The 24,219-nt window shown below is 43.2% G+C and overlaps 1 protein-coding gene across 8 annotated transcripts in view; it reads right to left on the bottom strand.

Moving 5' to 3' along the window:
• AUTS2 (activator of transcription and developmental regulator AUTS2) overlaps positions 1-24,219 on the bottom strand; it is a 793,700-nt gene that overhangs the window by 18,026 nt on the left and 751,455 nt on the right. For 4 of the 8 annotated variants that reach the window (XM_075518124.1, XM_075518121.1, XM_075518125.1 and 1 more), the window contains 6 exons: positions 9,453-9,930; positions 7,597-7,850; positions 6,400-6,641; positions 5,910-5,954; positions 1,759-1,854; positions 359-430 (listed from right to left, as the gene is read on the bottom strand). In XM_075518124.1, the coding sequence (XP_075374239.1) occupies positions 359-430; positions 1,759-1,854; positions 5,910-5,954; positions 6,400-6,641; positions 7,597-7,850; positions 9,453-9,930 (1,187 nt within the window). The remainder of the gene's footprint in view (positions 1-358; positions 431-1,758; positions 1,855-5,909; positions 5,955-6,399; positions 6,642-7,596; positions 7,851-9,452; positions 9,931-24,219) is intronic. The other 4 variants (XM_075518122.1, XM_075518123.1, XM_075518127.1 and 1 more) reach the window with 4 other exon arrangements.

Here is a 24,219-nt window from a genome sequence, read left to right as displayed (position 1 = left end):
ATAACTGTCATTACCCCCATTAAAAACAATTACAGAGTATAAACATAAATCTTGAAGAGGTTTGTACATTTCTATGTTGAATTGGACTTTTATGCCTTAACCCCTGGGCTTGTGAGGATGCCTGCTGACAGCAAGGAAAGAGCTCTTCCATTGCACAGTATCTGTTTGCTTTTGCTAATGATGAACAGAAGTAAGGATCAGGATTTAAATTGTTCTCCCACAACTTTTCTAGCTCAGTTCAGACTAAGTTTCAGTGTTAGGATGTTAATTTGGACACACTGAAGACGGTAGCTCCAGCATGAAAGGTTTTCAGGAGGAATAGCTTTACTTGAGAAAAAATACAACATTTTCTACAGACCCGTGGATCTTTCTGTAGAAGGGTATGTGGGACAGTTCCAGGTCTGGCTGCAACATCAATAGGATTGGAAGTCTAGAAATACCACAAGGAAAGACAGCATTAATGAGTAACACAATGCATAAAAGCAACGGGGAGTGAAAAATAGTATTTCTTTATCATTAACATTGCCTAAGCAACAAAGATAAACTTTTTAAAGAGGAAAGGATAACCATTATAATCCACTTAGTAATGTATGTGTTACCATCTTGATTTTCAAACTTTCACCGTCCACCAACTCCCCATTACTTTAATCCAAAACACGTAAGGGAACAGTGACTGTTTACACTGGAAAATCTTTCCACTATCAAAAACCTGATTAGCAACATCCTTATGATACAGCATCTAAAGCAGTATTTGAAGGACCAAGCTTGCGCTCTGCTGCTTAGCAATAATGCACTGGAACTGGCTAAAACTGCTAGCCTGACTGTCAGCACACAAAGCACCGGTAACCTCTTTAGTCACTGTACAAGGATCTGAACTTATCAACAATGAACTGTTACCATATGGGTATCTGGAAAAGGCAACATCCAGTTGAAAAAAGTTAAAGCTTGAATGTAAATATTCAGCTAATATAACAAAATGCATCTTTGTGGGGGGAAAAAAACCCAAAACAACTACGTTTAGACAGAGCATCTTCCTACGTTGAAATGAAGAAAAATAGAAATCAGCTACATTATAACTAACAATTAAGTAACAGAGTTGTTAACAGTCTGATTACCATACATACGAAGAATTCCACTAATGAACTGCAATTTACATATTCAGTCATTACAGTGGATGGGCCAATTTAAGAAAGAAGGTGTCTCCTCTGCAGAAGTTTCAGTCCTGATTTCAGTCTTCAGTTGCAAAGACTACAGAATATGATTTCCTCCCACTTATAAATCAAGAGTGACTTCATGAAAACAAAAGAAAAACACCCCAAACTCATCATGTTTATCTATCCTAGCTATCACAAATGAGAGGAGAACTAAATCAGTGTACTGCATTGTGGTGGAGCTGTGAGATAATTATGGAAATGAGTAAACAATAACGATCATGATTTCTTAAAATCTTGATTATTACATGACCTTACATTAATGCGTACTATCTGAGAACTAATTATATTGCTTCTAAAGTTAACTATGCCATTATATATAATTTCTTTTTTTTTTAAATGTATGTAGATATATATGAACCTAACAAGAAGTAACTTCTCTTTGTAGTAAATTTGGAAAAAAGCCAATTGTCCTCCATGGAATTAGGCTGTAACTCCGATCCCAATTGCTCCAGAATCTGAACCACGTTCTAAACCTAAACCTAACCTGGCTCACAACACCAGTGTATTTGAGTAGTAATAGATATACAAAGAATTCCTATCCTACCTTGGGTTGAAATGCTCCTTGTAGCGAGCCAAATGGGCCAGTTGGAGGAATCATGGGAGGAATACCTGATACAGCTGGAGGATAGGAGTGAAACAGCTGTAACAAAAAGATAGAAGAACATCAATACAAGCGCACGTCAAAATGCAGACAGGAAGTTGAACAAGACAGCGAAAGCATTCCTGCATAATATTAGGGAAATGGTACATGGAGAAAACTGAGAAGCATTGAAGAAGTGATCTTGTTGCAACAATGTTAGTTAAAGCAGTCAATGAAATGTTCACAAATGTCATGATATTTAGAGCTTAAAAGCAGTTCCAAAATCATAAAGCCAGCAACCTGTCCCCTGGATTAGGCCATAGCATAAGAGAGATTTTTTTTTTCATTTGTTAATTTCTAAATTGGATAGCGGTTTTAAATGGTTTCAGTTTGCAAGCCAATTCAAGAGAAAAGGTAGAATACTGAGCCAAATAAGACTCAGAAATCTACCGTTAAAGTGGAAAAAAATCTTTACGAGTTCTAGGATATTGTATCATTAAAACTCCATTAGTACGTTAGGATTTTAATAGTATCTGTAGGAAATGAGGAAAATACGCACAATTCTTACTTCATTAGCCTGTCTGAGAGGATATCCTGCCATATCTAATATTAGCAGAGAGACAAGCTGATTTGTTAAAAATTATTATTTAAACAAAATGTTGAGGCAGACCCCCCAAAAAAAATTTAAGGTACTGTTTTTTTAAAGACAGACTACTAACATAAAAAAGTGCACATCTCCACTGACCTCACTGATCCCAATGTATGCGTTCTAAGAAAATTTAGCGCAAAATAATAATAAAAAAAAGCTGTTCTGTACTAATGCAGACAAACACATGGGAAAGAAGCAAGTAAATCATAATGTCCAAATCTTATCTTGTCTCTGTGGTCTGGCTGTGAAACTTTTAATCATGCTGTAACACAGTTAACTCGCCCAATTCCACGGAAAATGCTGGGATTACACGCAAAATTGCTTTCTGGTAGGAGTCAGGGGTTCAAAGCGTCATACTGCAAATATGTTCTCACCGTGAAAACTCAGGATCTAACAGGGGATAGTTGCTAACTCCGCTGGTATTGCCACCCAAAGACCTAAAGGGGTTATCTGGCTGATACTAATCCACCTCTGAACACAGCTGATCAAAACTGAAACTACTGTATGCTACTTTTAAGATCAAAATAAATGAGTTAATGGCCAATTGACCAGAAGCAGGACTGGGCAAAGTAAAAGACTGGACAAGCGGAGTGGGCAGACACTGAGAAAATCACATCCCAGAGTAAATCAGCATCGCAAAGTTTTGATGAATTTGTTTATGCCAGGCATATGTATGTGCTTTTCTTAATCGTTTTTCCTTCCACTAGCTTATCTTGCAAGGTCATTTATGCATATTATATTTACTGAAAGCTGAGAAAACATTGCAGTATTTTAGAGGTATCAAAAGATTTTCTCGGTTTAAAAGCATGGTATCAAGTCTCCTTTCATAACACATTTCTATTGTTGCTTTTAATTCTATTTAATTTGGACCTGCTCCATTCAATGATGCAGAAAGCATTTTTAGATTAGTTGATACTGAACTGTAGGCATTTGAGAAATAATTAAGAGACACACGTCCTCATTTACAATAACTTTTAATGAGTAAAATGTGTTTTAAATCCTCCAGTGTCTTCTGCATTTAATTCTTTGTGTAATGGACTAATTCCAAACGATGGAAAGAGACGTAACACTTAATATTCTATTGGCTATGACTAATAATAAGGAATACGTTTCTTAGAGTTTTATAACAACTGGTAAGTTAATTAAATGTGACCTTTCCTGAAGGTCAGAATTATTAATAAAATATAAACATTGTATCTCCAGGATCTCTTTGTATCAGTTAAATTCCACCAGCTTTCCAAATACACCTTTCATAGCCAGTGTTTCCTTTTTCTCCCTCTCTTTTGAGCAACATTTTCCCCTTCTAGATTTCTTCAGGGAACAACGTAGTACCCACAGCTTTCCTGGGGCCAGGTGCAATGTAACACTAAGCTAGATCCAGCATTAACTGTAGGTAAAAGTAATGCCTCACTGTGCTACAGTAAGGCCCTCCCAAAAAAGAAATGCTTGTAAAATCAAAGATGCCAAGGAAGAAAACTCTTTTAAATCTCTACGTGAGCTTCTGTGTGAGCTGTGTTCCCTATTCTAAAGTAGATTGATTTTAACTCTCAGACAGACCTTGTTCTCCTGCAAAGTTCACTTACAAGCTTTAAAAACATTGCTGGCTGTTTTGTAAGATATCTGAATTCTTGGTGTGGATCTACAGTGGAAACTCTTGTCACTAGGAAAAGGTCTATGCAAGTGCCACAGTTTCACAATATTTCTACAGTGGGAAAAGCCCTATTGGGTATGCACTTATGCCACCAAAAGTATGCTTTTTGATACTGCAGCTGCTCAGGAAACTGATGCAAGCAGTTTCTCTGTTACCTATATAATCTATAGTCATAGTAGAACAGATTACTGAAATACCCTGGCTAGTACGGCCTTGCTGTAGTTTAAGACAGACTGTTAATCCAATGTAGCCATCATGCTGGTCTTCTGCTAATATCCAACAGACGCAACAGTGATTATTTTGCAACCAGTTCACAAGGACAAACCTTTCCTGAAGGAAGGGCAGGGGAGGCATAATGGACCAGAGCTCTGCTGGTGGAGCTCTGCCAAGTTCAATAGCACGGCTCACTGGCTAAGAGAGAGCATCGTGAAGCCTTTCCTTACTTTAAACGGGGTAAATACCATGACCTTTACAATTCAGGTAACTGCCAGATTTTATAAGAGATTACGTCACTGAATTTGAAAAGCATATACAGTTGGAGAATTTTGCAATGTTTCCTACATTACATGTCAACTTCTGTGCTTTATTTGTCTAAAATTCATTTACCTATTTCCCACTTCCGTGTTCTTGCTCGAATCAACATGCCACATTGATAATGTATCTTTTGAATCCATGTAAAGCTCAGCAAATAAGAGTGCAATTTTGCAAACAATGATGCAAATGAGCAGCATTACCCTTTTGAGTAAAAGTGGTTATCATAGGCTTAAATGTTTGCCTAATACTCCTAGTGCTCTGATCCTGCAGACACACTCATACAGTTAAAGTTACTCAAATGAGGTGTCAGAAATTAATAGGACTGTTCACATGTACTACAGGCATGAGTTGTCAGCAGGAACGGTGTTTAATCGGTACAGCAGACAGCATCACACTATCATCTTGACCAGGTTTTTTTGCCCAGTTCCACTTCTAAGCAAAACCAACACATACAGCCAAGTGCTTTGCAAATTTCTGAGTGCTGATGCAGTACTCCTTCTCTCATCAAAATATCACCATTGGATTTAGAAATTCTTGTCATATTCAACCAGATACCTGCCTCTGCCAGTACGATGAAGGAAATGCAACCTATATTTCAGCAGCAAACGAATCAGTAGATTCAAACCCTTAAGAGCAGACGCTTTACAATTAACTGGAATGTTAAAAATCAGTTCATCTCAATAATAACATTTTTGGTAGCTCTTAGATAAACACATCTAGCGCAGAGCTGGATTCATGTTGCTGTCATCAAACAGAGCTTTCAAAACATAACAAGCCCAGTGGATCAGATGTGCCTTTGAAATCTGAAGAATAAGACAAGTTTTCAGATTTTATAAAACAAAATATGATAGATTAGGAAAACTATTAGATTACCTATCCCTGAAGGATTTGTATGATAGTTTGTCATTTCATTTCAAGTTTCAAAGGAAAAATATAAGTCTAAAGGTTTGTGGCACAACTGAAACACAGTGATGAAATTACTGCTCTCTCCTGCTTCGTGTAACAGTCAGCTCTTCTGTCTCATCATTTTCACATCAAACCTGTCTTCAAACGGTGTATGAGCAAGAGGTCTTTTGATTGGAAAAGCTGATACTGCATCTTTATCAGAAACAAGCACCACGAATGCAAGCCTTCAAAAGCCAAAGCAACCAAGAACGATAATGGTAAATCCTGGAGTGATGATTAGGGAGAGATTCGACATTGTGCCATTGATTGAGTGGTGATCCCAACCCACCACAGAAAAGCAGTTAAGTCAGTTTTAAACAGAGTAATAAAACTCACACTGTGACGGTAGAAGGGGTCAACTTTTGTAGGGTATTTGTCAAACTGCAAAGGGATCAAAGCACAAACTAGTTACTTTATATTTCCTTGCTTTACTTCTGCTGGTAAAATAGAAGACTACTTCTCTATTGTTTGGCAACCAACAGAGAGGAAAAATTATGCAGAAAATTAGTTTCCAATGAAACTGGGATTTTTCTTTCTTCAAAGTAAAACAAGGTCTTTACAAGACAGGACAAAGGAGGAGGCACCAGAGTGCACCACTCCAAGCACTGCGAAGTCCCAAGCACAAGCGCTCCTTCAGCCAGCAGCCTCGTCCCTCAGCCCCTGCGCTGCCACCTGAACCTATTGCACATGTGACAATTGCAAGGAAGGCACAGTCCTTCCTCTCCTACCCAACCACACCTGGGCAGCAGAGTACTCCTTCCCCGCAACCTGGCAAATTCTTAAATTTTTGTAATAAAGAATAGAGTTGTGCTCTACTTATCCTCACATTTCTGCCTGGGGTACGCACCATGGGTGGTGCTGGCGTTGGCATGATGGCAGTGGGTGGGATGGCGTGAGGGAAAGGCGTGAAGGTGTGCTGGTGTGTGTGTTGGTGTGTGTGCTGGTGCTGGTGCTGGTGCTGGTGGAACTCGGTCCTCAGGTACGGTGGCGGGCCGAGGGAGGCCCCGCGATCTGCGCTCTGCGAGGCCAAAAATCGCGTGTTTAGTTCCTGACGGAGAAGATCTTGTTCTGAAATACAAACAGCAAAACAACCCCCCGTGAGCTCAGGGACTTTTCCAGACCTTGTGCCACTTACTTTTTGCTGGCTGTGGTACCAACACTGTATTTAAAACTTCCTGGTGGTAAATCACGACATTGTACAGGGTAAGAAAGCTCCCTCAGATCTTCCCCAAAGACCTAACAGATAGAAGAAAGTCTCCATTTTCCCTCTCTCACCAAGCCTGTCTTCCCTACTGCATTCCTCTGAGCATTAACCTGAGGGTTCTCTCTAAATTTGTATGGACATAGTCCTAAACAGGTGAGGAGGTATGGGTAACCTGGAGACAGTAAACATCGAGTGGCTGCTGCGAACATGAGTACCCTGCTGCATGGACACAAAACGATGTTACTCAAACGGATAATGCTCCACTTTCTTCCCCCAGTTCCCTCTCAGTGACCTGGGAGGAAAAGACACGTTACATCTCCCCACAGTCCAAGTACAAAAGAGCACAATTTTCTCCACTGATAAAAATCTCTACATTTCACCGCCCCCCCCCCAGTCTTACACGTGCACGAGCTCAGGAACGCTGTATGCACAGCCACTGGAAACCTTCCCTCTAGCCAGGGAAGCAATGCTGAGCACAGACCACAACTGCAGCAAAGATGTTCGCTAAGGGGGTCACAGGTTCTGTGTGGGCACATTATGAACTCTAGGGTGTTTTTAACATGGGGAGAAAAAAATAGACATAGAAAAAGCACAGCCTTCCAAAACTATTCATTCCCAGGGCAGAAGAAAAGTCATTGGGTATGTCTAGGTGTTTTTTGGCTTTGCTATCACTCCAAATCATTCAGGGATGAGTACAGCCTCTACCCAACCAACAGCCGTCATCAAATGGACCAAAAAGAATTATTCTGTCTAAAACCAGAGAACTGGCCTCCTACGGTGCACTAGACACGTTCAGGCCATGATCCGTCTCTCTCTTACCTGAGTAAGTACTACCAGCTGGGTGTCCTGGAACCTGCAGTGTCCCTGACGTCAATGGAGGTGGAGGAGGCAAAGCCGTAGGAGGGGCAAACATATTGGGGTGATGTGGGTGTGCGGGGGGCTGGAGGGTGGGCGTGAAAGTATGCAGCGGGCTGTGGCTGGGTAAAGAGAGGGGGAATGGTGAGGCTGAGGGATGGTGAGAGATGTGTGGAGGAGGGGCCTGAGTCTTGGCAGGAGTGCTGCTTCTGCTGCTGCTGTTAATGAAAAGAAAAGCAATTAAGCGTCGCATGGAAGAGAGAAAAGCTCCAAACGTACACATCCACAATCCCACCAAGCTATGCATGGCTCACATTAAACACACTACTAACATAAGTTATACTTTTACTTTTAAGTTATACTGTTTTACTTTTCTATCTATACCGCTGTGATACTCCTGTCTCCAACCATCTGCTGTACCTTTTCTAGTACCTTTTACCTCCTGTGGTCTCTCCACACCAAAACCCGAGACATATTCTCCCTCTCTGTAAGAGGTTGATATTCTGTCCTCCAACAGCACAGGAATGACACACAAAGGAGTAATCAGCCCTGTGCATTCATTACTTAATTATCAGGTCCTTTCTACATCACTGCTTCTGATTCATGTTTTCAGGCAAATGAAGCTCAAAATCACTGATCACTGCATTAATAAAAGTTTAATTTTTTTGCTATGACTTAGTAAGATGAAAGACTGCAGAAAATGTGAAACGAAGTTGAGAAGGCAACAACAGATATATGCTTATTGTACAGTTAATGCCTCTCTCTACCTCCACAATATAAAGAGATGAGTCAGCAAAATAAATATTTGCAATTACACTGGTTGCAATTTTTCAGGTTTCATTTCCTACTAAAGAGTGTTTAAAACATATTCACGTAGTGCTTAATTCTACTTGTCATTATTTCAAGTAATGACATGCTTCTATTGCAGTGACTTTTAAAGACAAGCAATACCAATTGGGTTAAAAATAAATCAAAAGTCTTAAACACCTCCCAATCTTTAGTCAAACCATGAAGCAACCATAAAATGCTGGTTCACCAGGTCTTGAAGGATACCGTCTGTCTGCTGGAAGCTCAGGTTTGGGGAAAGATGACCTAGTGCTGACAGCATTAGCTCAGAGCAGGGGAAACCCGAGGTCCCTGACTCACAGGGACATCACGGGTTCCTGTGACCATGTTGTTTAATCTCTCCGTTCATCTTTGTTATCCCCTATAAAAGGTGAGGTTTACCTCACTGTGACCAGGTGAAGAGAAGAACACTGAAGACTGCAAGGTGTCAGCAGTGCAGGAAAAAAATTAAGCTTTAAAGTCATTGGTGCAAGCCCGTTTGTGCTAGGCTGTCAGCAGGGCCAACAGCAGCTGTAACTTACTTCTCGCTCTAGGGCATGTCAGTAGTTGGAGAAAGCAGAAGATGTTTACAGGCATGGGAGGGTAAAAGAAGTTAGCCTTCAGAGAGCAGCCCAACCTGCAAGGATTGGGATTTTCTCCCCCTGGTCTATATTGCATAAAATTCCCCCTCAAAACCTGAGTACACAATGACAGGCAGGAAAAGTAAAAGCAAATTATAAGCGCTCGAGAACACCTAGCATTTATAGGAACAGCAGATCAGAAACAAAGTGATCCTGGCTCAGTTCAGGGAAGGAATTAAGGTTAAATGCACAAAGTCCGCTTTATTTCCCAGCGATGGGACGGGATGTGCTGTCACTTCTCTCCTTTAGCTAACTCATCTCCGCTGCCTCCCGGCACTGTAAAGCATCACCACCAGGCAGCAGGTCTGCAAAGACACGGGGCTTCAGCGCGCGCGCGCGTTTCTGTTCGCCTACCTTAAGCTGTTGAGGCTTAAACTGCTGCTGTTATAGGCAGAGAGTGGCTGCGAGAGGCTCTGAGAGGCCGGATGGGGCTGCACCAGAGGGAGGTTTGGATGGGCCGGCTGCACCGGCGACTGCGGCCGGGGCGGGTGCTGGACGGGCGGCTGCGGCGCAGGCGGGCGGGCGGCTTCTTCTGGGGCTGGCGGCAGCTGCGCGGCTTGGGCCGGGGGCGGCTGGGCAGGAGCCTCCGGCCGCGGGGCGAGCGCAGGGCTGGGGCAGGGCGCCTCAGGCTGCGGCTCCAACTGGGGCTGGGCCAAAGGCTGCGTCACCTGAGGACAAGGGTCTTTAGGCACCACAGGCTCAAGTACTGGGTCTTTACTGCTGTCCTGGCTCTTCTCTTGACTCCTTTCTAATCCTGATATTTTCGGGACAGCTGGGCCCCTAGCACCAGGGTCGTCATTTTCAGCTAGCGTACTGACTCCTAACTCTTTATCTGCAACAACAAAAGAAAGAGATAAAACAGTTAAGTGTGCGACAAAACGGGCAAAACCAAACTAACTGCTGTGCCGGAGTTACGCTCCGGGCAGTTACATTTTGTTTTCACCAAGGACCGTGCCAACTTGAAATCGAATCAAATCCAAAGTCATTTCCAGCAGTATCCCTAACTCTCAAGTCCTCCTCCTAATACTTCTTCTCCCATTTTATCGTAAGGAGAAAGTTTCTGGCGTCTTCATTAATGTATAAAAAAGCAAGTACACAAAAGGTGAGCTGAGTGCAGTCATTCAAGCGCTCTAAAAAGCTTGAGTCAGACCTCCCCAAAAATCCCCACCTCTGCCTTAGGGAAAATACCAGGAGGGGTTGTGCTTTGCTTCATTTTGTCTCTGTAGCACAATATACACTGGGTTCTCCATACTTGCCTCCTGGGTCTTGTCTCCTAGGGATTCATTTCCCAACTTTCCCATGCAACCACGCTAGCGTTTCATCGATTTTTAAGAAAAATTAGATTTGCACAATAATGGCATGACTCCAAGATTTGGGGCCGTAAAACAGTGCTGATAAATTTGTGAGTGTAGGTAATATCATCTGTATGTGTATTTGGCAAAATCAGTCCCTAAGTGATCGCATAAAAACCACTGAAATTTTCTACTGAATCACGTAGCACAAATTGCTGCAGTGCGAGGAGGAGAGCTCCGCAGGAAGCCAGGCTCCACTGCCTTCTCTGCTTGGAGAACTGCTTGTTTTCTAGGCACACCCCTTTATCCCTAATTACTATTACATGTTTGCTAGAATATCTCTATTGCCTGGGCTGCCAAATGAACAAAAAGGTTAAGGGAAATAACATATTTTTGCCTCGATTTTTCTTTCAGTGACATTAATTTTGGACATCGCTTTTCACAAGAACGGCCAAAGAAGTTGAGAAGGCAACATGATTAGTCCTGAATATGTTTTCTTAAAAGACCTGAGAGTCAGACAACACACTCCGCATGTGAGTGTGTGCATCTGCCCCTCGCCTCCTTTCTCCAGTAACTCTCCTCAAAATAAACACCTGGCAGAGAAGAGAGACCTTGTTTAGCGCTACTATTTTCTAGTATTGTTACTCTGTCATCACTCCCTTAACTGACCTGCTGAAGGAGCAAATGTGATGTGAGCTCTGTGCCTTATTACATGAAGTCCAGACCTTAAAACACATACTAGTAGGAACCCAGGCTTTTTTGGTTTGGCTTGTCATGGAATGTCTTGGTTTTGTTTTCCAGCTCTTTAATAATAATGAATATTATTATAATTTTAACATTTCCTACAGTGGAGTTTTGCTCACGGGAGCTCTACAGCAATTTCCCATTTGAATCACTCCCCAAAAGTTCTGCCCATGAATATTTGATGCGTGGCACCCCTTTGAACAAACCTGGGGGAACGCTGCTGGCCCAAGGCTGGACAGGCAATGCCTGCAGCCAGGCAGGCAGGGGGAAGCAGGAGCACCATTTAGGGCAGTATCGCACAGCAGCTCCGAAAAGATGGACTTACACCTTTGGCAATTACAGAAATGAAGCATAAGGGAAACACGCAAGATTTAAAGGGGCTTGGGACAAGCTTATAATTAAAGAAGTTCTAAATAAGACACAAAAACTTTACTCATTTTTCTGCCAATTTTAAGGGGTAAAATGAATAAATGCTTAATAAAATAATATACATTCAGAGAAAATTGTTGGCAGCTACATTGTTCAAACCCTGAAGTAAAGGAGTGCAAATAAAGATGACGGGGAGTGTACTCTGCCAGTCCGCAGCCCGGGCACATGCAACAGCGTTTGCCAACCTTTGCATCACTAGAGCTGCCAGAGATGGCCTGGCAGAAATGTGTCAAACACGAATCATCACTTGGGTTTAACTTTATGCAGAGATCCCAGCAAAACATGTCAGGCCCCCTATCACTGAGGGTTTTACAGGCCCTGTGCAATGGCGAGCAGCCTGGTAAAGTGGAGTTCACATCGTTTTAACAGCTTGTGGACAGGAGATGGGAAAAAATCTTTTGGGGGCAAAAGGGAGGTAAAGAGGAGAAGGAGCAAGAGAGAGAGAGAGAAAGTGGGGGGGGGCGGGGAGTAAACAGACTTATTTGATGAGGACGTACTTTAATCTCTTCTGGAGTATGCAACCTGTAACAGGCACAGAGGCTCCTCCACAAAATTGGATCAGAAGACTATGGGGGCAATAGCAGGACTCCGGAGGAATAAAAATAATTACTCTGCTGTATGCCCAAGGTCTATCTCATTGCAATTAAATTGCAGGTTATAAATAAAGGAAAATCCATTTGCATTAATTCTTTGGATCAATCCTGTTTGATCAAACATTATTAAAAGTTAGACAGAGTGCGATCACCACATGCGTTAAGACAGGTCCCCAAGGAGGAGAGAAATGAGCAACAGTTTATTCAGGAATAGGTGGATCTATGTTCCTAGTCCTTACAGGTGTAAGAGCTATGACATTTTGGTTTTTTGACAGAAAGGCATAATAATTAGGGCTTTGAGGACTTAGCCTTGTCATTAGAAACTCCCTACAAGATGAATACACAGTAGGTGGTCTGAAAATCCTGCGGAGGTGATACTACCAAATCTATGGGGAACACCTTGCACTCAGTGCATTCATTAAATCTTTTCATGTGATGTTTTTAGTGTCTCTCGTGTGTGTTACATTTATTCAGCACAGCTCTCTGCTGGGGAGTTTGTTCCTCACGCAGTCGCTCCTCCTCCCCTGGAGAAAAGGGCTACGAATCCCAGTGTCTCCCGGGTATTTTTTGCTGCTGCTTACATCTTCATTACACAGCCCCTTAAGTACCATTCCTGTTAGTTTGCAGCTTAGAAGATGCTGTATTTAGTAAGATAATGTTATTCTAAATGTCAAACACTGAACGTGTGCAGTATCTCCCTCTCTCCGTCTTACACCATTGCACCAACGCTATACCCCAAAACAGTATCAGACGTCCAGGAGCCTCTCTAACCCCAGCATGCCTGGTACATGCATCCCTGCATGGCTGATCATTATGATATTTAAATCAGGAAGAACTCTTCATCCCACAGTATCTATTTAAGGAGCTGAAATCCCACACCAGTGATGAACGCTACCAATTATGTGTTTCATAAGGAGGGCTAAAGTCTCCATCAACAGTACTTCAAGGTCATACATACAAGATTACTCTTTTTCTACCAGCACGTCTTTGCACATCACATTATTTCTGAATGTTGACTGACTAACTTGGTGGAAAAACTAAGGGGAAAAAAATCCTTCACATCACTATGATACAGACAACCCAAACTACACAACTGTCTGGGTTTATACATCGTAAGAATTCATTTCCATCCAACAGCTAAAGAAGCAAGCAAGCTAACTTTATTTGATGGCAGTCTCCATACTCTCTTTTGGATAAAGTAAAATTACTGCATCGGTATTCAGAAGAGCAGTAACTGTGATGTAACTTCTGTGCTGACACAGGCTTCCCTTTTTCCACTGGGTTGATATTGCATCCAGCAGCAGTCAGTCTTTTTACCGAAAAAGGAATAAAGCCATAATTCGATGCTCTTTGAGGACTGAGGAGAAACATTGGCTAAGCTTGTCCCACACAGACAGGACATGCAACTTCCATTATCTTCCTTTCCTCTCTTTGCCCTTTGATGTGTCTTAAATCTCAAATTCCTCTATTTTTCACTTAACACACACAATCTGGGGATCTCTCAAGGTGCAGGACTCAGTCCCCTCCAAGTAACACAAGTGCAGTTAGCAGTTTGCTGTGTCTACGTGATTATTACTTGGTTGGCTCAATAACACCAGAGGAGCAGACAAGGCCACACTGGGAAGACCTGTAAGTAAACCAAATGACTGCATGTGAACTAGAGAGACTCTGTAGCTGGGAGTTTACATTATATTTTATACACATTCTATGAACATACACATATACACATGCACTCCCATGTGTTTGTATACATGTATGTTACGTGTAATACATATGCATTTATATTTATACCCATATCCGTTATATGTATACACATCGTTAACAGAGAAATACACAGTGCATGCAAACACTTCCATTAAAAGACAGGGATTTTTATAATGAACACAGGTTATATGCAGCGTTCAGCTGACATGCTGTTGCCCCTCTTCCTAATGTGCAAACCAGTAAAATTTGACCTAAACTCTGTGTTCTGGCTCCTTTGTACCATTTGGGTGATCCAAAAGAGCTAGAGGGTGGCCAGAGGTGGCCAGTTGAGAACACCACAGCCACAAGACAAAGCCCAACTATTCTTCTGCTTACAAAAAGGCCCTCTTGAAATTCGTCAAATTTGACGTTCCCAGAGATTCACCAATATTGAATGTTCTAATTTTGCCTGGTCAAGTGTTGGCTGCAGATCGGTTCAACATGTCTGGTTGCACCAAAGACCGCAGGAGATGCTAAGTGCCAGCACAGGGCATTTCCTGACGAGAGCTGGGGCACCCCCAACCTGGCCAGGGCCCAAGTGGCAGCCAAGGACGTGTGAACTGGGCATCTCTGACCTGACCTGGCGATACCTGGGGAACGAAACCTCCTGAGACAAAGTCCTGCATGATGCTGTCAACATACAGTGGCCAAACCTTTTTTCTAAACACAAAATCATCCAACTTTTCCATGTCCAGGAACAACTGAGTTTGATTCGGAAACAAGACTATATAATAACCTGTCACTCCTCCTTCCGCCCACATTAGGATTCAGCCTCTCTGCGTCTGGCCTGGGAGTAAGCAGGCATCTTGAGAGAGCAATTAGAATCAACACTGAATTTTCCATTCCCTTGAGAGGGTTTTAGATTAAGCTCAAAGTCCTTATTGCACAAGTAGGAAAATTATAGGAGTTTTCAGTGTTTTGCAGCATTATCTTTGGGACTGAGCAATCAGCCTACCAAGGAAATCTTTTATAGCATTATTTAATTTAAAAATAGCATTAATTTTCTTTTACTACTTTGATAAGTTAAACTCTTTTCTTGACAATATTACCTCTGCCTAACTAAAATTTTCTGCAAACTTCTTAATGCAAGATAAAAAAATTAGATCTTTCAAAAAATATAAAACTATTTTCTTCAGTTTTAACATGGATAAGTGGGCAGTTGGTGCAAACTGTCACAACCAATACAGACCGTCATAACTTCTCTGAAGTCAATGGAATGCAGAAAACATATACCCCGCTGACCACTGGCCCTGGGAGGTATACTTCAACAAGCATTTTACAAGGCTTGAAATAATTAATCAGATTTAAGACCTGATTGTACATTTCATATTGATTAGACATTGGTCAATGAAACATTTGGATAAATAAAGGCAGATGACAGAAACTATTACTGCAAAGGATGGAGGAGGTTGTTGGGTACACCAGCCAACACGTATCATAAAGGCCCCAGAGCAATTCATCTGTTGTACTGGATACACATGATTTGCTAAAAACAATTTTTCATTTTTAGCACACAGTCATCTTTCATCCTAATTTCCAAGGACACTAACAAAGTATTTGATTATGCAAATTAAAAACATGCATTCGAAAGCATGGTTACTAGCAGCTCTGTCATCTGCTGATACCAATTATTCCACAGAAAGCAGGTATTTAGTACAACTGAATAGCAAGACTTGTGACACACTTTGTACTTAATTATAAAACAGAGAAGAAAATCATTCAGGACAAAAGATTTTGCTACCTCCTGTTAAAAATGTTTATCTTCTGCGTTGAAATGGATTTAATTGTCAACAATAAAGTTGCAGATCAATGAAAAGAAGCACTTAGTGGAATTGCACAAGATGTTGACAATTCTTCAGTCATTGAGCTGCTTCTGGCCTTGATTTGAGAATGCAGAGTCCTCCAATATTTCACATGAAACAATTTATTTCATCCAGCTGTTAAACAGAACATACGCCATAAATGTAACTCCTATATCCTGTACACTGTGAGTATAATATTGAAAGCACTTGATGTGTGATTTTTTTTTTTTTTTAAAAGCACCTCTTTATTTAGTAACAAGGAATGGGATATAGCTTTCTAGAGGAAAGTGAAGTACAGAACATCCAAACACCCCTCTCTCAGAAATCATTGCATTTTACTTAATAGGAAATAGTTGCATGCAATTGTAACATCCTAACAGACCCTAGGAGAAAGCAACACCATGGTAACTCAATCCCGCTTCAACACACACGTACACACACATGCACAGCCAAAGGCTGATTTCCAATAGGGAAGATCTCTTGGCTTCCTAGCCTTTCCAGTTAGGAAGCAATAAATTATATCATTAACTAGGCAACTCTGAAGTATTCAGTAGCCAGCTACCAGCTACCGCAGTGCTTACGGAAGTGGACTTTTCTCAAATGGGCTGGCGAACTTCCCACGTGGGAAGTAACACTGACAAAGTCATTAGGGGCTATTCTTTAATAATAACAGATTTGAGCACAAAGAGCTTCAGCTTCCTCTTTCAATTTTGCATTTTAATTAAAGAAATCCAGGTCTTGTCAGCACAGTATCTGTAAAGCACACCTAGTTTCACAGAAACACAGACAACGCCTGTGTAAATCAGGCCAAAGGCACATGCGTCCTTCCGCTGACTGCGGCCAGCCCAAGATTTTTCCAAAACAGGTGTAAAACCCTTGCAGCCAGCATATGTAAAACAACCTGTCCGACCCATGAGATCTCGCTGATCTCTGCTAAGATTGGCTTGTACCCAAAAGCCTGAGATTTTCTTCCAAGATTTTCTAGAGCTGTGGTAACACGGCATGGGCTTGTTACATACATAAATCTCAAGTCCCTTCTGAGTACTCTCAAGTTCTTGCCTGGAGCAGTAAATTTCTTAGCGTGTCATATAAAAATATTCCTTCCACAAGGTTTTCACTTCTCACCTTTTAAGCCCACTTGGTTCTTGAGAGTCTGTGAGAAACAGACTTCTCTACAAACCATCAGTATCACCCATTCCTTTATAAAATTAAGTTCCTTCCCCTTTTACCTCCTTTATAAGTTTTTCAACTCCTATCTTCCCAGTCGTTCTTCCTACGAGACTCTTCCCACATGCCTGATTCCACATTGCTGTTCTTTCTGCTATCCCGTTGCACGTCTTAGGCTTCCGCAACACTTTCTTTAGGAAGCGGCTGAGCCATGCTGCACAGCCCTCAGTAGCTGCACCACTGATTTAGACCACAGCATTTTCATCCTCACCATATTATACACCACCCGACTCCTCGCTCACATCGTATGTAGCTGTTCCCAGCCTGCAGCTGCAGACGTGAGTGAAGGTCTGCATGAACCCACCTCTAGTAACACCCAGCTTCTTGTCTTGACTTGTCCCAGCTACTTCAGAGCCCTGCGAGGTCTATAGGCACCTGCACGTTTTGATTGCAGGTGCATTACTCCGAGTTTGTCTAAACTGACTCAGTCCCTGTTCTGTCAGCTGCTGAGGTTTCTCTATGGCTTCTAACAGCTCTCTCCAGCTCCAACTATCACTGGTGCCCTTAGACCATGTGTAACGGCCGCTGTTTGCCCTCCTGTCTTTCACATTGACCAACTCAGGACAGAGGACTTGAGACTTCAGCTGCCCTTAAACCAATGCCATGTCGCAAACAGATCATAACGAAAATAACCCAATTCTTTGCTTTCCTTTCTTTAGCTACGTTTTGCTGGTAACAGTCCTTCGCTTCTTGCTTCATAACAACTGAGCTTCAACAGTAGCCTTTTCTTCGGGATCTTCTCAAAGGCCTTTTGCAAGCCTAGATCAATTATGGCAATTTCAATGTTTGCTACTTTGACACCTCAAAGAAATTAAACCAGCTCAGTGAGACGTCCCTCTCTTGAAATCTCCCGAGACCGAATCTCCTAGTGCGACCCTCCGAGCGCTCTTAAAGCACATGAGTAGTCACTCCGCTGATACAAGGCAAGCTGGCAGTGTGTGCGTCTCCTTCACCGGTGCTGGGAGAACAGGATGGGCTGCCTGTCCTTACCCCCAAACCTGTCCTCAGGCCACGCAACCCAACAAGCTCAGCTCCAGCACACGCACAAAGGGAGCGGAGCAAAACCGCTGACAGCGGAGACCAAAACCCTGGAGACTCAGACCAAGATGCAACAGTGAAGCCCTCCGTCTCTCAGAGAGGAGTCAGCACCTGCAAAGGCCTGTCCAGTCCAGTATCCCTTTGGTTTGGCTTCAGAAAGACGCCTTCCCCTCTCCTCCTTCGGCTATTACACCATACCCAGTGACCTGCCCTGCGGGCAGAGCAGAAGCGTGGTGAGAGCATTTCAAACCTGCTAAGAGTAAATGAGGTGACGGTACTGGATACTAACCAATTAAAAAAAGAAAACACAGCACGGCTCGACAATTTTCTCCAGTTATCAATAGGGACTGGATAACCTTAGCACAAGGTTAACTCCATCACAGGGCGAGGGAAGAAAAATATATTGGGTTTATCTATTGCCCCCCTTCCTTACCATTGACTTGCTGTGGCCACGTAGCTGCAATATTCCCTCAAACGCTCATGACATCGGCTCATCCCGCTCGTATGTGACAGGATTACTTGAATAAGCTTGAGCAAAATCGGCTTTCAAAAGCAGCTTGAAAAGTATCACCTTATGAACACTGATCAAATTTAGCATGACAGCTCAGTTTAATATATGAAGGACAAAAGAGATCTGTGTGATATGTTTAGATAGAAAAATAACACATTTATTCCCCCCGAGAGGTGTCATACCCATAACTCACCAGACACATACCACTGGTTCCTTTGTGAATTTGTTCTTTAGAGCCAAGAATTTTCTATTCTGTTTTTAAAGGCATGATGTCAATATAAGCAGAGCTTAAAAACTCCAGTGCCCCTCTTGCTAGCACTAAGCTGAAGCTCAGCATGACCATGACAATACCCGCTTTTAATTACAACTATTTCAGCTCATTAGTGTCTACAAGAACACTATCTCCTGTATAATTCAACATAGGTAATATGGGCCCTTTCTGGTCCAAAGATCTCACGATGTCTTCTCTACCTCAGTAAGAGGCTCTACATAATTACTCTAAAAGGTTTGCTTTGCCTTGACATCTCGTTTTCTTGACCATGGCTCTCCCAACCTGCTCTTTACGTCTACTGAACATTGATTAGTTTGTTCCAATTACTTGAACTAAACGGATACCGGTCGGACTGCAGCCCTCCCCAAGTCACTGAAACTACATAAACAAATGAAATGAAATCTGACTATTTGCCTCAGTCTAATTAATTTCCAGACACGGAGGTGGGGAGATGATGGGAGCCTGGCAGGTCTCAGAGATGCTTTTCTGTGCCTGTCAACCTGTCTAGATGTTAATCGCAATGGGAAAGGCTGTGCCGCCAACCAGCTCTGGTTTCGCAGACCTCAGGACAGTTGGTGGCTCCTGGTAGAGTAAATTTTGGTACAGCAAAGGGTCCGTTATATCCCAATTGCTCCATACAACATCACACATTTTACTCAAATCAGTTGAACTACTCTCGCTAACTTTATCCATGACATTAGGGTTTTTTTCCCTTATAAAAACATACAGAAGGACTCTGTGAAATGGCATTTTTGATAGGACTACTGACTCATCGAGCACAGTGCCTGCCCTCCAACAGACCTGGAGGAATACCAGGCTGCAACATGTCCAGCTATCCGGGCATCTCCATGCGATCAGGAAAGTCTTTTCCTTAACCCCTCTGGATGACCAGCTTATAACGTGGAACAAAGGTCTGGCAGTGCTCATCATCTCAGGGGTATCACTTCACACTATCAGTTACACTCAGGGGTACATCCTCATTCGTATCATGTTCCTACAAGACTGACTACAATTTCAGTGAACACTAGCCATGGTAGTTTGTAGAAAATGGAGTTTGGGACTCTACCTTTTTTTTATTACCAACCTGAAAGCAAAATACAAATGAAGGTGCAAAGTCAACGTGAAGCTGTGAGCCCTTGTGAACTACCTGTTCACTACGGAGGCACACATTATCTTCAAGGAAGCTCTAACCAAAACGTTTCTTCCCAGAGATCTGGATAATCTCTGCACTGTCCATACAGATCGCTAAAAAGACACTGAACTGGTGTGAAAGGGCCTTGGCACATCAGAAGCAGCAGCGCTCACCTTTACTAAATGCTCACTGATTGACCTGTCCTTAATGAAAACAGCAGAACAGCACGTCAACGGTGTTTTCTTTATGATGAACTGTCTAAGGAGCAGTCACATAAACACATCCTAAAATACACCAGCATGAACGAAAAATCAGGCTTTTAGCAGACGTAAGCACCCCCAGCTTAACGTCAGCTCAGCGCCTAGCTTAGAAATCTAAATAAATATCCTCTGTCCCCAAATAAATGGTGAGCAATGAAGATCAGATTAAAGCCAAATCTGCCCCACACATACTTCCATTCTAACTATGATATGCTTAATTAGCTGGTAGGATAACGAGACTGAGACAATAGTATCTTACAGGCAGAAGAGACACCAACGTTGGAGTACAAAGCCTGAAGCTGAAGACAACCCTGCCTGCTGCAGGGTACTTTTGCAGTCCAAAACGCAGGGATTTTCTATACAAACGGAAATCGTTAGCCTGTGTACGCTTCAAAATACCATTTGAAAAATGTCCTATGCTCCTAACTTTTATTTTGATTCATGTTGTGCCTTGCTGAGGCTAATTATTATCCAGCAACTGGTGCATTCAAAGACTCAAGCCTTACGCGCAGGACTTTGTGGTGTTGTCTCCATGTTGCGAGGAACTGTAATTCTAAAAGGATTAAAAGTTTACCAGCACAGCCACGTAAAGTAGAAAATGAATTGTTCACTCTTCTCATCTCTGTTTGGAAATTAGATTACAGGCTCCAAGTGAGCTGAAATACAGAATGAGGCAAATCCATGTGATTAGCTCACAGGTGGCCAGTGAGCCTTTCTATGCTTCAAAGTCTGGCAGATTCCTATTAGCTGCAATAATAAAAAGAATGTGTACTTATCCTTCGGCCCAAACCCTGCCCTGTGCCAACACGGCTACCTGCTGTGCTAATCCTCAGAACCAATATAATCATCCTCAATTGTTATTTCATAAGTTTGCTCAGCTGCCATTTGGGATATACAGTATGTGTGGCACACAGCCGTGCTGCCGACTGCACGGCGAGCCGATTTCCACACGGGTTCCCGTTCCCCACGACGCCATAAATGGCAGGAAGGAATTGCAGCGCTCCCCCAGGACAGCCCCACGTTGCCAGCAGCTGGCTTCCCAGCCTTAAGAGCAAAGACTCTTTATAAACAGTTTGCACCATTAATCACCAGCGTTTCCGCTAAATAAACAAATGCAGTTTCGCGTTTATCTTCTCTCTCCAGAAGGCACCCATCTGAGTGTCAATTCAGCAAAATACATCACACATTAGATCAGAAAACAGAAGAGACAGCTATTCCAGGGACGGGTACAGAGGTCACGTGCGATGCGTAACATCAATGGCCCATTTAACACGGTGTTTGCTTTCTGACTCACACCAGTTGCAGAGGCAGCGGGATGATGTGAACGCAGCACCTCGTCATAACCTGCACACAAGGAAAGCTCTTCCAAGCCCTCTCAGCAAGGGCCGGTTAATATAATGAACCTGCAGGGTTGCTCCCTCTAGCAAACTGATATCCCACCCGGCAGAACTGTGGTAATATTTTTATTATTTCTGTAAGCGTCTAATAATCCTCTGAATCCTCCTAAGCTCTTTACCTTAACATTATCTTGCGTTGGGGAGCTCTACAACTCAACTTACAATTTCCTTTTGTTACTTTTAAATGCGTTGGGCAGGGAAACGAGAAGCCATCTCCCTATTCCCGCATTACAGGTTTGCCAGAATATTTCAACCTAACTTTATTAAACTTTTTTTAGACCAAAATTTGAAACAAATGTTGTGCTCTGGATAGGGACAGGGGAAACAAGTGCTCGAGGCACCTGTGGGAACGGAGGCGACGCTTTGCTTTGCTCCCATAGCTGTCCTTCCACCTCTGCTGCTCACCACAAAGCGAGCTCAAGATCCCGCAGGCACAGAGCACGTCAGGCCCGCGCTCCGGGCAGATGGAGAGGGAGGTTCACTCTCGCAGCGCTGTCTCCAGCAGGTAGGCAGCTCCATGCACCCACCCTCGGCCGTGCCTTCCCACCCTGCGCTACCCTTCCCTGGCCCGTGTGGCCATTTTATAAGCCGGTTTGGGGAATTAACCTGAATTCAAAGTAACCTCTTCTCTCTCCGTTTCCTTTTTTCTAAAACCACCCTTAGCCTGAGCCGGCAAAGCTTGCTTTAAATGACATTGCTGCTGAAAGAAAGGCTTGCAAACCTCCCCCCATCCTTCAGCCCTGTGCGGCAGCACCCGCTGCGCTTCCCTGAACTAGCAGCAGCCTCAGTACTAAAGCTCTTGGCCTCCCTCAAGTTATGCACATATTTAACTGGATGCGAAGAGAGTCAATTCTTAATCAACCAGCAGTTGATTATTTGATTTGGGGATTAACACGACAGAGACACCTGGGCTCAGGCGCACCAGCTGGCACAGCAGCGGCGGCGTGCCCAGGTGCTGGCACGCTCAGGGTGTACCTGCTTGGGGATCTTCACGTCATATAATCAAAGGTGTCACCAACTTCCCTGCTCGCTGGTGTTACAGCCTCACGCAGCCAGGCCTTCCTCAGTCTGGGTCATCCCCAGGGTCCTACAACCATGGGCAGTGGTAACAACCCTCCCACAGGTCAGAACTTTGAGCAGCTCTGCAGAGTGCCAGCAACAGCCTGTGCTTCAAACCCTTCCAGCAAGGAACCAGCAACTCGCCCGCACACAGCTGGCAGCCTGAACTCTGCAAAATTGCAAGCTAGGAATTTCCACGTTATCTGAATAACTGGCTTGGAGATACGAGGCAGAAAAACCCTGTTCAACAGAGCCTCCTTTGGCTGGGCGATCTGCAGAGCCGGCCTGGAATGCAATATCTGAATGTCTTCCATCTAGCCTAGGCAAATCATCGAGAAAGGAGGTTTTATTGCCCAACTTTCATTTTTATCTCAACAGCTGAACAACTCACATTTTATTTCATTTTCCCCTCTCTGTTCCTCCTCTCAAAGGCCTTTGATCAGGGAAAACATCCCTCTCGGGGCAGCATTACAGCATGCGCTTAACTTCCAGCATATCCTTAAGCTCGCCTAACCATGGATCAGGGTCAGACTGGAAGGACGTGCTCGGCGGCTTTGCAGAGTCGGGGGTGAAGGCGTTCGGTTTCTGTTCTCCTCTCACCGTTCCTGCTGGCAGCCCAGCTCCTCTCACACTGCTCAACTCAGGGCTACGGCATTTTGGGTCCCGTCGCTTCACCCCGCCATGCCCCGGCGGGACCGTGCCAACCCCCCGGCTTCTGCTCACCGTGCAACGTGTGCGTTTTCATAACTCTGCACTAGCAAACTAGCATGAGTATGTTTCCGTCTGAATTCTAGTAATTTAAAGCAAAATGTTCGAGTCTTGGAAATTAACCAAACACTGAATGGTCTTTTACCAGAAGGAGCTGATTTAGGTAATTAATGCTAGCTAAACAAATAGACATACTGGACAGATTTTTAACCAACTGGGCTGTAAATATTTTTACTCTTGTAGATAATCTTACATTCAAATCAGTTCTACAAATACCCACAATAATCCCTTTTCTTTTTTTCTCTCTGTTGCTATCTGTCTCAGGTAGAATGGTGTAACTGCTTAGCAGTACAAAGTGAAGGCAGCTTCGCACTGGCAAGGTGGGTACCATGGTGCTCTCTTGGATTCAGGAGGCAAGGCGGCTGACCTTGGTGCAGTGCTACAGCCTTTAGATCTTCCACGCCACAGACTTTGACCCCAAGCTTCCTCCCAGTTGAGGCTTTCATTTCAGTCTCTTGCTATAATTTCGCAAGGTGGCAAGATAGGTCCTGGCAGAGGCAGCAGGAAAAAGGACATTTCCATAACCGGTTTTGTTTCCGAGGAGCAGAGGCCCGGCCCCACAAGCTGGCTGATGGAGACAGGCCTTATCCAAATGTCCTAAAATCCATGGGGCTGCAGATGGCAGTGTCGAACAGAAGGTTCAGTGCCTTACAAAGTCAATTACGAGTAGGCCCATCTGTGGCATGAAATATCCATTTTGGAGTGAGGGGAACCTTTACGAATAACATTTATTTAAGTTTAAGAAAAATACTTTAAAATTAGGAAAAAAAACAAACCCACTTTCAGTTTTAGAGTATTTTCAATTCTTTTCACAAAGGGAGGTGAAACTAAAACCAAATGTTTACTGGGCGTTGG

This window comes from Mycteria americana, chromosome 15 (genome assembly GCF_035582795.1).
Source record: "Mycteria americana isolate JAX WOST 10 ecotype Jacksonville Zoo and Gardens chromosome 15, USCA_MyAme_1.0, whole genome shotgun sequence".
NCBI classification, from domain to species: domain Eukaryota; kingdom Metazoa; phylum Chordata; class Aves; order Ciconiiformes; family Ciconiidae; genus Mycteria; species Mycteria americana.
Note: the sequence above shows the minus strand (reverse complement) of the source record. Positions and strands in the feature narration are given on the sequence as shown.